Source organism: Pituophis catenifer, unplaced genomic scaffold (assembly GCF_029215685.1).
Source record: "Pituophis catenifer annectens isolate HBS135680 unplaced genomic scaffold, rPitCat1.0.hap2 SCAF_7, whole genome shotgun sequence".
Taxonomy (NCBI): domain Eukaryota; kingdom Metazoa; phylum Chordata; class Lepidosauria; order Squamata; family Colubridae; genus Pituophis; species Pituophis catenifer.
Window position 1 is genome coordinate 81,257,347 of NW_027256887.1, and position 17,458 is coordinate 81,274,804.

General features: G+C 41.4%; 1 protein-coding gene across 2 annotated transcripts in view; it reads left to right on the top strand.

Annotated features, from left to right (window-relative positions):
* PLEKHA5 (pleckstrin homology domain containing A5) overlaps positions 1–17,458 on the top strand; it is a 235,638-nt gene that overhangs the window by 168,218 nt on the left and 49,962 nt on the right. For both annotated transcript variants that reach the window (XM_070947658.1, XM_070947657.1), the window contains exons 10-12: positions 8,759–9,223; positions 13,938–14,394; positions 16,201–16,287. In XM_070947658.1, the coding sequence (XP_070803759.1) occupies positions 8,759–9,223; positions 13,938–14,394; positions 16,201–16,287 (1,009 nt within the window). The remainder of the gene's footprint in view (positions 1–8,758; positions 9,224–13,937; positions 14,395–16,200; positions 16,288–17,458) is intronic.

Consider the following 17,458-nt stretch of genomic DNA (forward strand, 5'->3'; position numbering starts at 1 on the left):
CCCAGAATTAAATCTAAATCAAATTGCTATGAGGTGATTTGACACAAGCTGTGGATACAAGAAAGCCCTCAAATATCACACAGCTGAAAAACCTCTGCATGGAAGAGTAGGGGAAAAAAAATCCAGTGAGCATCAGAAACATAAACAGATAGACCAGGGGTGTTAAACTCAAGGCCCATGGGCCGCATCTGGCCCACAGGGTGCTTAAATCTGGCCCGTGGGGCCGGCCTGGAAATAGCAAAAGACCAGCCTGTGGTGCCTCTGGCACCCAAAATGGAGCGCGGGAGGAGGTTGCGCAGCCCCCCCCCGTGCCCCATTTTTGGCCTGGACAGCCTCCTGCACCCTGCTTTTTTGGCCGGCACGGTGCTATAGGAGGCATCCATCCTGTCTCCCTGCCACCCTCCTCCCCAGCCAGCCTGCAGAGGAGAACTACAATGCTGATCTGGCCCTCGAAGAAATCCAGTTTGATACCCCTGAGCTAGACAGTTATAAGAAATATTTCCCCGAGGCTGATTCTGTCAAAGAGGCAATACCGGCTATTAGAGCAAGGTTTTACTTACTTTTTCCACAGAACAGTTGTTAATTTTTTTATAGCATCAATGATTGAAAAATCAATTTTCATAGCAGTTTTTTTCTCCAGTTACATCACCTTTACTTTTATGGTTTGAATGAAGATAAAAATCCATATATGTTTAATATTTTTTTTTAATAAAAAAGATGTGTCATGTGCTAAGTTTTTCTATGACCGCAGCTTCCTTTCTGCTTTCCTGATTTATTACTAGATAGCTGCTTTTGTGTTTCAAGTGTTTTGTTTTTCTTGTTGCTCTGTAAGCTGTCATGGGAGCATTCATTCTGAAGCTTCAGAGTAAAATGAATCATAAAGCAGCTCCTCCAATTGGAAAACCTCCTTTGTGTGCATATATTTAAAGCTGAAGACTTCGTTCTATGGGATAGAATTTTGAAACCCTTCTGGGCCTTTTCACAATGTAAGGAATAGAATGTAAATTGCCACTGCATCATCCATTGTGTGAGATATGTCTTTTTTAAAAGGAATGGAATGCAGATGTATTATATCTTGGGCAACCTGTTTGCATGGCAGTGAAAACATGTTTTTAAAAAAACATTGCTTAAAGCCTAGACTTTACAGATATTCCTTGCTTATTAAGTAGATCGTTGATTATGCAGAGAAGGAATTGAATATTTCAGATAAAAGCCTTCAGATATTTATTGTGCGAAAGGGCAGTATGCATTACCCAGAATCAGCGAGGTTGTTGCAAAGATCAATATTTAGCAAGAGGTCAGATTCAACAAAAGCAGACTGGAATATAAAGCCTGGTCAGATTTGATAGTTAAAGGTAGTCCTCGCTTAACAACAAGTCGCTTAGCAAACTGGCTGAAGTTACAACAGACTTCTCTGGAGCGACTTACAAGTCTTAAATTTTAAATTCCTACAGCCACCCTGCAGTCATACAATGGTATTTTGGGTGTTTTGCAACCGGTTTGCAATTACAGTCGTTTGTAATATCCCGCACAATTTCTGCGTGTTTTCCCAGTGTCTGATATTTGCTTCTCTTTTCTGGCAAAAATACCTATTGTGGGGGAACGGACTTGTTTAACAACTGCCATGTTCGAATAGAATAGAATAGAATAGAATAGAATAGAATAGAATAGAATAGAATAGAATAGAATAGAATAGAATAGAATAGAATAGAATAGAATAGAATAGAATAGAATAGAATAGTTTATTTACTAACTTATATACCACAAACTTCAAAGACCTGTTATTTAATAAAAGTATGTATGATAATATTTTTTAAAAATAATATCCCACTTTTCCTCCAGAAGCTCAACACAATACAGTACACACTGAAAATCCTCCAATTTTCCCTTACAAGAATCCTGTGAAATGCTTTGGGCTGAAAAAAAATGAACTGGCCCAAAGTCACGCAATCGGCTTCCATGATGGAGACGTTGACCTGGTCCTAATTTAACACTTGAACCACTGTCCCACACGAACTCCTCCAAATTGGATTACGAATGTTGCTGCTGAAGAGGGCAGCTGCCTTTAAAATGAAGCAGTAACAGCATGTCCACTTTTGTGCATTACGCATTACAATTACCCAATTTTACAAGATTTCTTCTGGCAGGCTTTAAACATATGCATGGTTGTTAAACGAGTCAAAAAGAGGGCTGTGAAAATATTTACAGACTCCTCGCATCCTGGACATAAATTGTTTCAACTCCTACCCTCAAAACGACGCTATAGAGCATTGCACACCAGAACAACTAGACACAAGAACTGTTTTTCCCCAAACGCCATCACTCTGCTAAAGAAATAATTCCCTCAACACTGTCAAGTGTAACTAAGTCTAGTTACTAGTTATTAAGTCTGCATTACTATTAATCTTCTCATCGTTCCCATCACCCATCTCCTCCCACTTATGATTGTATGACTGTAACCTTGTTGCTGGTATCCTTAAGATTTATATTGACTGTTTCCTTATGATTATCATTAAGTGTGGTACCTTATGATTCTTGATGAACGTATCTCTTTTTTTTGTACATTGAGAGCGTATGCACCAAGATAAATTCCTTGTGTAGCCAATCACACTTGGCCAATAAAGAATTCTATTCTATGGTACATCAGCATATGAGATACTATAGACGTTTTCTGGCTGTCCCATTCCATAAAGGATGTAATAAAGCTGGCCAAAGGGTAGAAGAGGGCAATCAAAATGATTGGGGATTTGAACTCTTTTGCTCTAGCAATAGGCTGTAGCAATTTTTTGGACACGTTTGCTTTGTAATTTGAGGTGGAGACAGGCATGTCATAAAAAAGACCTCTCTCTCATTCAGTAGATGGGCAGAAAATAGGGGAAAGAACAGGTATTGTGAAAAACTGTGATGGAGTGATGACATGTTTAAGGTGTAATCCAGTGGTGGGATTCAGCCGGTTTGGGCCAACCGGTAGCTAAATTTCTGGCTGGCTCCACCCTTCTAGGAGTTCCCACATACCCCATTTTGGCTTCCAGGTTAGTGGAGGGAGGCCTCCCCCTGCGCCCCATTTTTGCTCCCAGGAGGCTTCAGGGAGGCCTCCTAGGACCAAAACTGGGTGCAGGGGGGGGCAGCACATCCCCCCGCAACCCATTTTTTCCCCCAAGAGGGGTGCAGTAGACTGAGTGCTGCCTGTCCCATCCCCTGGCCATGCCCACCCAGCCGGTCATTAGGGCAGAGAACCGGTTGTTAAATTATTTGAATCCCACCAATGGTGTAATCTATTCGGCATAGCATGGACAAAATAAATGGGAAGAATTTTTTTCCCCCTCCCTCTCTCGTAACGGATTCAGGGATCATCCACTGAATCTAGTTGGAAGGAGAATTAAAGGAAGCACGAGAAAAGGAAAATTGTCTTCCCATAGTGTATAATTACCTTGTGAAATTTATTATCACCAAGCATAGCAATGGCCGCCAACCTGAATAGCTGTAAAAAGGGATTGGATGACAGGTCAATTAAGAGCTGTTCATCCCGAAAATTTAATGTCACCTTCTAGATTAGGAGCAGCAGGCATCTAGAAGTTACAGCAGGATAGTGTTAGGAATATAATAATAGCCCTGCTTATGAGCACACCAGAGGCATCTGGTTGGCCACTGAGAAATAAATTTCTACCTCAAGATACTGACTTATCTTTTATCAATCAGGCTATTTTTATGCATTTATCTCACAGTATATCATCCGGAAATGTTTATGGCTTAAAGGACTACACCTTTAATTTCAGGGACTGGCTGTAAAAATCTGGTTGTAAATAAAGTCTCTCATACTCGGGTTCTTGAATACAAAATTGCAGTCATGGTTAGGGCTATGTTGAAAGCTTTTCAGGGGATCTGTGGTAGACGGATCCATCCTCATTATCAGACTCAAAACCATCCTTGTTATCAGACTCAAGTGTGAAAGAGTCAGGAGCAGGTAATGGGCAATATTTCTGATCCTTTTCTGGTTACATTGTACTCAGGTACATCTAAAGCAGGATGTCAAACTCAAGGGCCGGGGGCCGGATCTAGCCCATTGGGTGCTTAAATCTGGCCCATGGCTCTTCCCTGAAAACAGCAAAGGACCAGCAAAAATGGAGCTTGGTAGGGCTGCCCGTGGCCCTCGCAAGCTCCATTTTCACTGGCAAAGGGTTGCAGGAGGCTCTCAAATCCGAAAATGGAGTTTGGGAGGGCCACCCGTGACTCTCGCAAGCTCCGTTTTCGCTGCCAGAGTTTTGCAGGAAGCTGTCCCAGCTGAAAAAGGAGTTCGGGAGCCTGTTTTCGCTGGCAGAGTTCTCGGGCCCCCACAGGCGCCCTTGACACGAGTGATGTTGAGCTGGCTATGCCCACCCTGGCCACGCTCACCCCGGCCCCCCAAGGTCAAACACAACCCTGACGCGGCCCCCAATGAAATCGAGTTTGACACCCCTGATCTAAAGTGACACGTGTGGTTTTCCCAAGCATATTACAATATGTCCATGTATGGTTCTTACCCTATAGATACAGATACCTATGATTCTTTGGGGCAGTGGCTATGATAAAATAATTACCCGTAATGGTGTGCCATTACCATATAACTAATATTTGGTTGGGGGCAACAAATTGAAGTGGAAACTAAGTAAGAGAGAGGTGCTGTGAATAAGGGGTTTTCAGAACTGGAAACTAAGGCAGCATTTATTAAATTTGCCAACCGACTGCCAAAGACTGGGTGGTTCAAAGTAAAAGACATTTTTAAAAATACAATCAGAAACTGAAATAAGGAATAAAAGATAACAGGATGACAAGAACTGGGACGGAACAGATATAAACTCAACACAATCCATGGGAGCATCCCTCAACCTCACTAAAGGCCTGGGTGAAAATTCAGGCCTTCAATCTCCTTCAAACCAACAGTAGGGTGGGGGCCGCCCACATTTCGGGGGGAATGTTATTCCATAGGGCAGGCTACTACAGAGAAAGACTGCTTCCAGGATCCTGATAAATGGCATTCCTTTAATTGAAAGAACCTGAAGTGCAGGAAATTAGTCAGGGATATATGGGATATATGTGATCCCTCAAGTGATCTGGCCCGATACCATGAAGGGCTTTGCAGGTAACAACTAGCATCTCAGATTGCACCTGGAGCAAATTGGCAACCAGTGCAGTTTGCTAAGCAGAGGTATTACATGGGCACATTGAGGCATGCCCATCACTTTCATACCATTGCATTTTGGACCAGATGAAATTTCCAGGTAGTCTTCAAGGGCAGCTCCATTTAGCGTGTATTGCAGTAGTCAAGCCATGAGGTGAACAGGGCATGGGTAACTGTCAGAAGAGCCTCCTGATTAAGGAAAGCTACAACTGGTACAAAGGCCTTCCTGACCACAGCTGCTATCAGCCCACTGAGAATTGTAGTGGAGAAGGTAGCACTCTCATGAAGGCACAAGTGCATAACCTGAGGATTTTCCTTTATTTCAACGTATCATAGGAGACAAACAAGGAGGATATTGAACCTAGCTGGGTTCAGGCCTTCATAATTTTATCAGTTGGATTACTGTAATGCGTCACTTTTTAAAAATGTCCAAAGCCACAGTCATTGCAAAATGCAGCTGATTAAGTGGAAGAATAGTAGGACCATGTAACATCAATTTCAAAAGCAATATACCATATTTTTTGGAGTATAAAACGCTCCGGACTATAAGACGCACCTACCTTTTTTGGGGAGGAAAACAAGAAACAAAAATTTGCCTCTGCCTCCCAGCAATTTGCCTCCTTGCAGCAAACAGCGGAGGCCAGCGCGGCAATAGGCAGTGGCAATCCCTGCAGCCTGAAACAGCTGAGGGTCGGGAGGCCGATCCAACCGACAATCAACTGCTTGTGTTAATCAGGCTGTGCTGGAGCTGAAATGGGCTGTTTGCTGTTTGCTGCAAAGAGGCAAATTGCTGGGAGGCAGAGGCCAAAGGGTGAGGGCCAGCGGGTGGGTGAGGCTACATTCGGTGTATAAGACTCACACAAATTTTTACCCTCTTTTGGAGGGGGGAGTGCATCTTATACTCCAAAAAATACGGTACTTCTTGCCTGTCAGATATCTGGCCAATTTAAGGACCCAAATGCATTAAAAAAAAATAGCCTCTGGAAGACATCCAGCTTTGCAGATCGAGGGGGGCGAGGGAGAGGGGATGATTTTGTGTGAGTGGCTGGCAAGTGTGTGCGTGCCGCTCCATTTGGATGACTGGCATGAACTTGCACTCGCCACTCATGTAAATGGATTACCCATTCACACACTTGCCCGCAAGTGAGGATGTGTGCGTTTTCCCTCGGTTTCTGCAGCCTGGTTACAAATAGCACATGGCCCATTAGTGGGCCGGGGCCCAGAGGTTGGGGACCCCTGATTTAGATTACCTGGGAAAGTTCTACTTGGATTTATGTTGGAGGATTCAGGTCACAGACCGGAGTTGGTCTTTCTCAGGGACAGTCTCCCAACTTAATGAAACTTTTATTTGAGTGGTTCTCATGCTATCTTTTTAAAACATGGCTGTCCACCAAAGTAGAACGGCAACTGTGATAACTCAGTTGCTTGTTAGATTTCCTGTTATTTTCCTTTCCTGCTTTTTTTTTTAAAAAATGAAGTTTGATAAGATCTGGATTTTTTTAAAGCACGTATTTGCTTATTGTATTTGTATATTGTTCTCAGAGGCTGTCAAGAATGATTGCTGTTTTGTTGTGATGAAACACAACAAAACAGCCATATTAAAGATTGGTTTTACCGTTATCGTGTAAGCCATTCTATTTGCCTGGAAATGCACCAGAGAAATTAAACGAGTAATGAAACGAACAGGTAAAGCTATGGAAATGAGATTCCAGTGCCGGGGAATTCAAGAAATGGCTGAGCGGATGAGAGACGGAATTAGACGTGGATTCTTTCTTTGGGACCCCCAAATTCAGCTCCACAGTATTGAAAACTAATCTTTTCTACTGTTCTGTGATGAAAAATGAAGGCTGCAGTAATAAGCCCTAAAATAGAATTAACATGGTTTTTGTTGTGTTCGGCAGCCCAGCAACCGGGGACGCCACCCCGTGATTGGTCAAGACAGAACAGCTTCTTAGCCTTATCTCTATAATTCTACCTAATATCCATCCAACCCATTCAACCACACTGCAGATACAAAGACACTTTAGGGTGGCCCCCCTGTCCATCGATGTCCTTCCCATGCTTGGCTGAATAATGAGTGATTGATTCCCTGCCATGCATAAGCAGAGAGTTTATTGGAACCACTCGCCCAATTCCCATTCAAGTCCTAGTGGGCAACCATTTAAATATGAGCCAGCCGAGCTGCCAAAAAAGCCAATACAGTTCTAGGCTGCATTAACAGAGGGGTAGAATCAAGATCACGTGAAGTGTTAATACCACTTTATAATGCCTTGGAAAGGCCACACTTGGAATATTGCATCCAGTTTTGGTCGCCACGATGTAAAAAAGAAGTTGAGACTCTAGAAAGAGTGCAGAGAAGAACAACAATGATTATTAAGGGACTGGAGGATAAAACAAATGAAGAACGGTGGTAGGAACTGGGTATGTCTAGTTTAATGAAAAGAAGGACTAGGGGAGACATGATAGCAGTGTTCCAATATCTCAGGGGCTGCCACAAAGAAGAGGGAGTCAAGCTATTCTCCAAAGCAACCTGAGGGCAGGACAAGAAGCAATGGATGGAAACTAATCAAGGAGAGAAGCAATTTAGAACTAAGGAGAAATTTCCTGACAGTTAGAATAATTAATAAGTGGAACAACTTGCCTGCAGAAGTTGTGAATGCTCCAACACTGGAAGTTTTTAAGAAAATGTTGGACAACCATTTGTCTGAAGTGGTGTAGGGTTTCCTGCCTGGGCAGGAGGTTGGACTAGAAGACCTCCAAAGTCCCTTCCAACTCTTATTCTATTCTATTCTATTTTGTGTCTGTTTGTTTTTGCCATTCAAAAATCACTCAAGCAGGCAAGTCAGACTCTGTTTTAAGATGGTCTCACTACTTGCATGTACAGGCAGTCCTTGACTTAAAATGTCCACAACTGAGCCCAAAATGTCCGTTGCTAAGTGAGACATTTGTGAAGTGAGCTTTGCCCCATTTTACGACCTTTCTTGCCACCATTGTTAAATGAATCGCTGCAGTTGTTAAAAGTCAGTAACAAGGTGGTTAAGTGAATCTGGCTTCCCCATTGACTTTGCTCATCAGAAGGTCGCAAAAGGGGATCACATGACCCCGGGATACTGCGACCGTCATAAATATGAGCCAGTTGCCAGGCGTCTGAATTTTGATCACGTGATCATGAGGATGCTGCAACGGTCATAAGTGTGAAAAACAGTCACAATGGTCCCTTTTCTCAGAGCCGTTGTAACTTGCAACTGTCACTAAATGAACTGTTGCTATGTCGAGGACTACCCATGCAGGCCAGTTGCCAAGCGTCTTGAGTTTTGATCACGTGATCATGTGGATGCAGCAACGGTCCTCTAAGTGTGAAAGCGGTCCTAAGTCAATTTTTTCAGTGCTGTTGTAACTTCGAACGGTCAGTAAATGATTGGTTGTAACCCGAGGATTACCTGTAGTTGCGTTAGTTCAACCGTTTGAAGGATGACATTTTCCGCTTGATGGGCTATTCTGGAAAAGTGGGGAGGGGGGAAATGGCTCCCTGTTGAACAGACAGAATTGTGACCTGTGATATTGTTCTCCAGTGCATATTTCTTCTTTTTTTTTTTTTAGAGCAGACAAGATTACTTTTGAAAACACAGCACCTCGCGAAGTAAATAACATTCCCAACCATCGAGAGCTAATTAAGCCAGAGACTCAGAACAACCAGCGGAACAGAGAAGGCTGCAAAACGGAAGAGAAGAAATGTTTAGAAGCAGAAAAATACGGATTTCAGAAAGTTGGGCGCGATAGACCCTTAACAAAAATCAACAGTGTAAAACTGAATTCCTATGGGCCAGAGTATGGAACTTTGCCAGCTAGCGCACTTTCATCAAGCCATTACAGGCCTGTTCATTTAAATGGGTCAGAGAAAGCTGTAAACCTCATTCTGGGAGATTCCAGCGATGGGATCCATCACAACACCATGCATTCGCATATAGAATCCGAACGTGTCATCCAAAGAACTAATTCCATGTTACAGTTGGAGCAGTGGATTAAAATACAGAGAGGGAAAGGACAAGACGAAGAGACAAGAGGGTGAGTAATTTCAGAATTCATGAATATCTGAAGTCTTAATGTATGTGATGATTCATATTTTTGTTCTGTGGAATATTAATTGGATTGGGAAAGGTTCTTGAATGTGTTACACAATATTTCAAACAGGCCGTGAGATGCTAGCTGAAACTATAAAGAAATTATTTATAATTCTCCTTATTCCAAATATCTGTGTCTAACAGTAATTATTATTCATGAATAAAGGGTTATCTTAGCTAGGAAGATCAGTCCTTATTTATTTTTTGTTCAGCCCAGCTTTCTAGATTTTTTTTTTTTAAAGGTTAGACAGAATTGATAACTTGGCCTCCCTAATTAAAGTTTTTAATTCTGTTTTTCTAGCAGTTGCTAAGTCACTGGATCTCCATGATCTCGAGTGAAGATTTTCCTACTGTTACTGATGGTGACAGATTTAAATTAGAATTTTCTTCAAGAAAACCATGTGCTCTCATTTATTATTTATTTGTAACACATTTCATATATAAGACTGGGCAGCTAACAATTAAAACAAAATAAAAAGTCAAAACACAACCAATAATTAAAAACATAAATAACATAACACAGCATAAAACAGCATCTGAGAACAATCACAGCATTTTACAATCAATATAAGCATGATGTGGGCTCCCCCACACAATCAGAGCCCCAGTCTTAATGGCAAAGATATGTTTTTAAGAGCTTTGAATGTAACCACTTACATCTTCAATTAGTTTATGTTAACTATATAGTTTTGTTACAGTCAACTAAAGGTACAATTATTTGTCTAAACCATAAAAAGAATTTATTTAACTTGGTGACAGAAAATGCTAGCATTAACATACCTTTGAAGTCTATTTGGAACATGAGTCTAATGCAGCAGAATATTTCTGAATTATTATTGGTATTTATACACAGTGCAAGGCATTTTAATGTAAAACACTAGCAGCTTTAATAACTGTTACTGGCTGAGTGATCTAGGGAATAATTTAAACAGAATGTTACGGAATTAACATTTTTCCTGTGCTCTTGGCTTTTTCTGTATTTACAGAAAGAAATACATAGAAACATGAAAATACGTGTTTTTAGTATTTAAAGACTTTTAAAATGTGTCCCTGATGACTGAGCCAGTTAAGACTGGAATATTTTGTTCTGCATAAGAATTTTTAGGAGGCCTTAGCAATACCCAGTTCTGATTGTTCCATTTTAGTGTAAAATATTACGCTACAATAATTAAGTTAAAGTGAAATTTTGATAAAATAACTACACAAATGTGGGTTAATTTAAATCAATGGGAAATGCAGATCTTGCAGGAAGGTAGAAATAGTGATTGGGGGTTTTAATCACTGGGAAACTAAACTTTTTCAGGCGTGGAGTCTTCAGGAAATTTTCAACTCACCTTGCTGATAGGAAAGCACAAGAGGATTTTTCCCCCCCTAATCTTGATACTAACAAGGAAAACCTATTGACCAAAGTCAACTCAGAAGAAACATTGAATATTGAATCAAGAATCAGTCAAGAGGCAACTGGACTTCCTTTGTTTTTACCTAGGAGATGTTTCTCTTCTCATCCAAGAAGCTTCTTTACTTCTCAGAAGCTTCTTCAGAATGGAAGAAGCTTCTTGGATGAGAAGAAAAATGTCTTCAAGGAGAAAACAAAGAAAGTCCAGTTGCCTCTTGAAAAAGCACCTTTGGGACAACCATGACCTGGATGACTGAGAATCTCCATAGACCACGGGTGTCAAACTCGCAGCATCAGGTTGCCTTCACGTGACATTTCACAATGTTTTCCCTATTTGCAGAGCTGGGGTGGGTGTGGCCTGCATGTGACACATCTGGCCCGCGGGCCACCAGTTTGACACCCCTGCCATAGACATACAGTCAAGCCTGTTCTTTGGATTTCAAGAAGCCAACTTTGATAAAAACAGAGCAGAAGTTTTAATAAACTTAGAGCAAGGATATCTTAATATTGGAAGCATCCCAGAGTTAACCTATGGTAAGATGGGTGGAAGATGATAGATGATAGATAGATAGATAGATAGATAGATAGATAGATAGATAGATAGATAGATAGATGGGTTGCTGGGGGTTCTCAGGGGTTCAGGAGAACCTCTAGCTAACATTCTGTGCAGTTCAAAGAACCCCCAAATCCCACTTCTGGCTGACCCTGCCCCTCCCCTCCCAGGAGTCCCCATGGAGGCTCAGGGAGGGCAAAAAACGGGCCTACCGGAAGTTTGGAAAAGGTCCTCCAGAGGGCCTCTGGAGCCTGGGGAGGCCATTTTCGCCCTCTCAGAGGCTCGACAAAAGCCTCCGGAGCCCGGGGAGGGCAAAAACGCCCCAACCCATCCCCGCCGTGGTGCAGGAGGCTGACTAGGCCACTCCCACTATGGCCACGCCCACCCAGCAACCAGGCAGAGAACCCCTTGCTAAAATTTTTGAAGCCCACCCCTGGATGGAAAGAAAGAAAGAAAGAGAGAGAGAGAAAGAAAGAGAGCGAGAGAGAAAGAGAGAGAGAGAGAGAGAGAGAAAGAAAGAGAAAGAAAGAAAGAAAGAAAGAAAGAAAGAAAGAAAGAAAGAAAGAAAGAAAGAAAGAAAGAAAGAAAGAAAGAAAGAAAGAAAGAAAGAAAGAAAGAATCACGGCAGGAGACTCTAGAAAAATAGAGTATAGAGGGGAGAAGACCCTTTTTAGAGTTAAAAATAATAGAGTTGCATTATCTCTGCATGTGTTCCTGGTATTTGCTATGGTTATCTTTAACCACGGCCCAACCCATCTCAACGTCTGGTTTCTGTAATATAATTAATATGATTAGAAATTTTCTGATTGCAGCAAGCCAGGTTACATTACATTACTTTATTATGTAATGAACATGTCAAGGAAAAATTGATGTTTGGATCAAATCCCATTGTTTTAAATTTAGGCAGACATAGGGAATGGGAACCTCTGTCATTTGATCCCATCCTCTAATGCTGTTATCATCAGATTCATTGCATTGGCTGTTCTCCCAATCAATTTCAGTCCACTGTAGAAATGTTAAAATGGCAAAAGCTATTAACAACACATTATTAATTGGCAGAAAGCCAATCCTTTTGATCACAGAGAACATCTTGTTAGTTAAATATGGATGAAATTATTAGCACAGACCATATAGTTAGAAATGATGGCTTTGCTTAAAGTGGATTTGTCAAAACCAGCAGGATTTAATGCCTGGTTTCTCTTTTAGGAAATACGAAAAGTAATGCTCCCCCTTGACATGCCTGCGTATGCTATTTAAAAACAATATAATATTAATTTCAAGAAAGTCAATAAAATCTAGAGTGAAAATGGAATGGGGAGATCAGTCATTGCTCCCAGGGAAGTAACAAATCTCTTTCTCATAAAAGTCTCTTAACAGTGATTATCCTGCCTTTCCATAATTTCAAGGCAGTTTGCAGAAATCAAGTTATTTTTTAATTTTTTTTTTAAAAAAAACCTTGTATTTTGCTTGGGAGGAGCAGGGGAGCTGCTCGTGAGGACATATAACAAGCTTTCCACTTGTAAACCAGTTCCCATTGCTCCTGTGAGAATTGGGACTTGGTTGAGTCATACGGTAGTATTTCCCCCATTCTCCTCTGCCTCCCTTCCCTTTCCTTTCCCAAAGGCAGCTGCATGAGAAGCCAGCTATCTCGGGAGTAGGAGATGCTAGATACAGAAAGGGAGAGAGAAGCTAGGTTAGAGGAAGCTGGATAAGGAACTCTGTCTCACTCTGTCACGTGCACAGGCAGTCCTCGACTTACGACCACAGCTGAGCCCAAAATTTCTATTGCTGTGTGAGACGTTTGTTAAGTGAGTTTTGCCATGGTTGTTAAATGAATTGCTGCAGTTGTTACATAGTTACAAGTTGTTACAAGTTGGTAACACAGTTGTTTTAGGTCAGGGGTGGGCAATTGTGGCTGTTTTACAACCTGTGGACTTCAACTCCCAGAATTCCTGAGACAGCTGTAAAAGAGCCACAATTGCCCATCCCTGTTTTAGGTGAATCTGGCTTCCCCATTGACTTTGATAGTCAGAAGGTCGCAAAAGGGGATCCCATGACCCCCGGGAGACAGCAACCGTTGTAAATATGAGCCAGTTGCCAAGCGTCTGAATTTTGATCATAGGGGATGCTGCAACGGTCACTTTTTTCAGAGCCGCTGTAACTTTGAACTGTCGCTAAATGAACTGTTGTTGTATGTTGAGGACTACCCATACAATCCAGTTGCCAAGCGTTTGAATTTTGATCGCACGATCATGAGGATGCTGCAAGAGTCATTTTGCAGATAAGATAATAACTAACATTGATCACTTTTGGATTCACTCATATCTGGTAAAAATATTTCTGGCAATCCCTGTTAGTGTATATTTTTTTAAAAAAAAATGTTACTGTGAACTTCTCCAGTTCGTACCTCCCAGATTGTTGAAACTGCAATTATTATTGGTCAAACTAGATGAAATTTTACCGGTAGTAGTTGCATCATAACTTATACATGGATTGCTAGTGGTATCACCTCCTCTAAAGAGCCAGCCTCCTTTGGCTTGAATGGCCGGAGTAAGGTATAAATTTCTCTCTTGTTTGACCTAAGGTTGCAAGTAAAATGCAAGACCAAATTACCTGTAGAGATAAAATGTGGGGGAAAGAATTTTTAAATGTTACTTATAATCTACCCATTTATTTTCCAAATCGACTAACGGAGATTTCTTGTTTCAGCATAATTTCTTATCAGACTTTACCGAGGAATATGCCAAGCCATCGAGCCCAAGTCGTACCTCGTTATCCAGAAGGTTATCGCACTCTTCCAAGAAATACTAAGACCAGGCCAGATAGCATCTGCAGTGTTTACGATAAGACCCTGGGATCCTTACCGGCTGAAGATAAAAGGAGATCCATGCGAGATGACACCATGTGGCAACTCTACGAATGGCAACAACGGCAGTTTTACAATAAGCAAACGACTCTGACTAGACACGGTACTTTAAGTAGCCCCAAAACCATGATTAATATATCTGATCAAGCAATGCATTTGATTCCCACATCGCCTTCCCATGGTTCAATAGCAGGTTTCCAAGGATACTCTCCTCAGAGGAACTACAGGTCAGAAGTGTCCTCCCCGGTACAAAGAGGAGACGTCACCATTGAGCGTAGACACAGACCGCATCATAACAAGGTGAGGGCTTTTGCTTTCTACAACTTGCTGCAATTTATGTCCTCATAAAAGATAGACCAGATGTATAGCAGCCACTCTAGAACAGCCATCTCTTATTTACAATTTGCCTATAATACAGATAATCCTCTACTTACAACAGTTACAACACCTACCGTGTTTCCCTGAAAATAAGACCCTGTCTTATATTTTTTGAACCTCGAAATAAGCGCTTGGCCTTATTTTCGGGGAGGTCTTATTATTTTGGGGTACATGGAGCAACACGGGGATCCTCTTGCTGTCTTACCTGATTTCCAGCTCTGTCTCCCTAAACCTAACCAGAAAAAATGGCGGGGAATGGCTGCGCATGTGTTTAAATATTTTCGGGGGGAGACTTATTTTCAGGAAGGGCTTATTTTAGCGCATGCACTCAAAAGCCTGATTGGGTTTATTATCAGGGGAGGTCTTATTTTCCGGAAAGCACGGTGGAATACTGCATCCAGGTTTGGTCACCACACTATTAAAAAGATGTTGAGACTCTAGAAAGAGTGCAGAGAAGAGTAACCAAGATGATTAGGGGACTGGAGGCTAAAACATATAAAGAACGGTTGCAGGAACTGGGCATGGCTAGTCTAATGAAGAGATGGACCAGGGGAGACATGATAGCAGTCTTCCAATATTTGAGGGGCTGCCACAGAGAGGAGGGGGTCAAGCTGTTTTCCAAAGCATCTGAAGGCCAGACAAGGAATTAATTGATGGAAACTGGTCAAGGAGAGATGCAGCCTAGAAATAAGGAGAAATTTTCTAACAGTGAGAACCATCAAACGATGGAACAGCTTGCCTTCATAAGTTGTGGGAGCTTCATCACTGGAGGCTTTCAAGAAGAGACTGTACTGTCACCTGTCAAAAATGGTGCGGGGGCTGCTGCTTGGGCTCATGATCTGCTTCCCAAACTCTTGAAAGTTTTAAGCAAAGTGTAGAGGGAAGGTATACCAATAAATATGTCAGGATGACACATCTGAATCTCTGTAGTAAATTTTCTTATCTATTCGCTGCCTTGAGATCTTCCTCAAAACAGGGTGGCAAATAAGTGTAACAGGGTTATAAATGTTTGTTGTTTCTATGTTTATTTGATTTATATACTGCCCTACTCCCAAAGGACTCAGGGCGGTGAACAGCCATGAGATAAAAACACATAAGTACAAAATTTAAAAACAGAATAAAACCGAATTAAACAATTTGGCCGAAGACAGATTTAAAACACCCCAATAAATTAAAAACGAACTAAAATTTGGGTTTTAAAAAGGAAAAAATTAGGCCAGGCCAGCCTGATGGAATAAAAAGGTCTTGAGAGTGCGGCGGAAGGTACATAGATCCGGAATCCTCCGTATCTCCGGGGGGAGCTCATTCCAGATAGTAGGTGCCCCCACAGAGAAGGCTCTCCGCCTGGGGGCCGCCAGTCGACATTGTTTGGCCGACAGCACCCGGAGGAGCCCCCTCTCTATGAGAGCGTACCAGCCGGTGGGAGGCTACTGGTGGCAGCAAGCGGTCCCATATAAATAAGGTTTTTAGCATCAGAAGGATGCTGTCCTTCTTGTTATTTGCAAAGTTTGAGATGAAAGTGCAACATTTCAGGATATTTGTACTGACAAATTATTAACCACTTCACTTTGGACACTTTTCATAAAATCGTAAGTTGACTCGGAAAAGCATGTTGAAAATATTAAATTTAACCTTTGGTTCTAAAAGCCCTGAATTACAATGCCCATGGTTTGTTTGGTGTTTCTTTCTTCCCGCCCCCCCCGCCCCTCCCCCCCCCCCCCCCAATAGCAGCATGGCTTTGTGCCTGACAGAAGGTCGATTCCAGCTGGCTTGAGTGTGCAGCCTATTACTCCCCAGAGCTTGCAAGGCAAAACTGTGAGTGGCATTTTTATATTTAGCCCATCATTTTTTATTTAAGAGCAACCTATAAAACACAGCATACAGTCTGGCAACTCTTCTAGTTACGGGGTCCACATTAAATGCAATTTCCTGTCCTGATTCTTTCGGCAAATAAAGGGCATCCTTTCCCAGAGGTCAATTCTGTCAGCGCACCTTAAATTTTGCAAGGATGATCTGTTCTTACTTTGTTTCAACGGTTGTTTGAACTGCATATTTCCTGTTAGGGAAAGATGTAGACGCTTTCAGGACAACACTTTTAAAGATTTTATTTTTTGTCCGTTTCACTTACCATTAAATGATAAAAGAGGAAATGCCAGTTACTGAAGGTTTTTTATTATTTCATGATGGGAGTCACAATTAGGTAGAAAAATTGCTGTTCTAGGCAGTTGGTTATATATTGTGCTGTCTTATGACAAAGTTATTTACCCTGTAATTGCAATTTTATTCACATCATTGGAAGTACTTGACAGTTATGTGTCAAAGCCTTAGTTCACAGATGATAGATTTCTGCAGACTTTCCCAAAATTCATTTAATTCAACTGTGACTACGTTTATATATTTTTTTCTTTTTGAGTATGTTTCTGTGTATTTTGAGATAGCTTTTCCTCAAATGATGGGTTACATACACAGATGTAAGCATGTAGTTAGAATACGCAAGGACTTCGACTCAAAATACTCAAGGAAATAATAGTTTATTCATATAAAACATAGTACAGTACTGAAGATAAGAGAGCTCCCTCTGCTGGGCATTGTTAAATACAATCAAAGTTGCTAATATTGTGTGCTATGAATACACTTTTAAGTTTAACACCATGCAGTGTGGATATTCAAATCTAAAACTATTAAAAAAAAATTGAGGGCCTAATTCCAAGGCTTCTGAGCGGCCCCATTCTTGTATACCAGATGCATCTACAAAGAATGGGGTATTCTCATCAGATATGAGAACAAGTCCTTAGCTCGGGAAAATTGAACACGGCACATTGTAGAAAGGTTACAGTTTGCTATATAGAAAAGATAAGTGCTTGGTGACGATAAAGTTATTTGGGAGTTGTTGATACATGAATCAGTCTGATGAGATTAATTTGTAGAAATACTAATATGACGCTATAAAACCTTAGTAAGACCACACCTAGAATACTGCATCCAG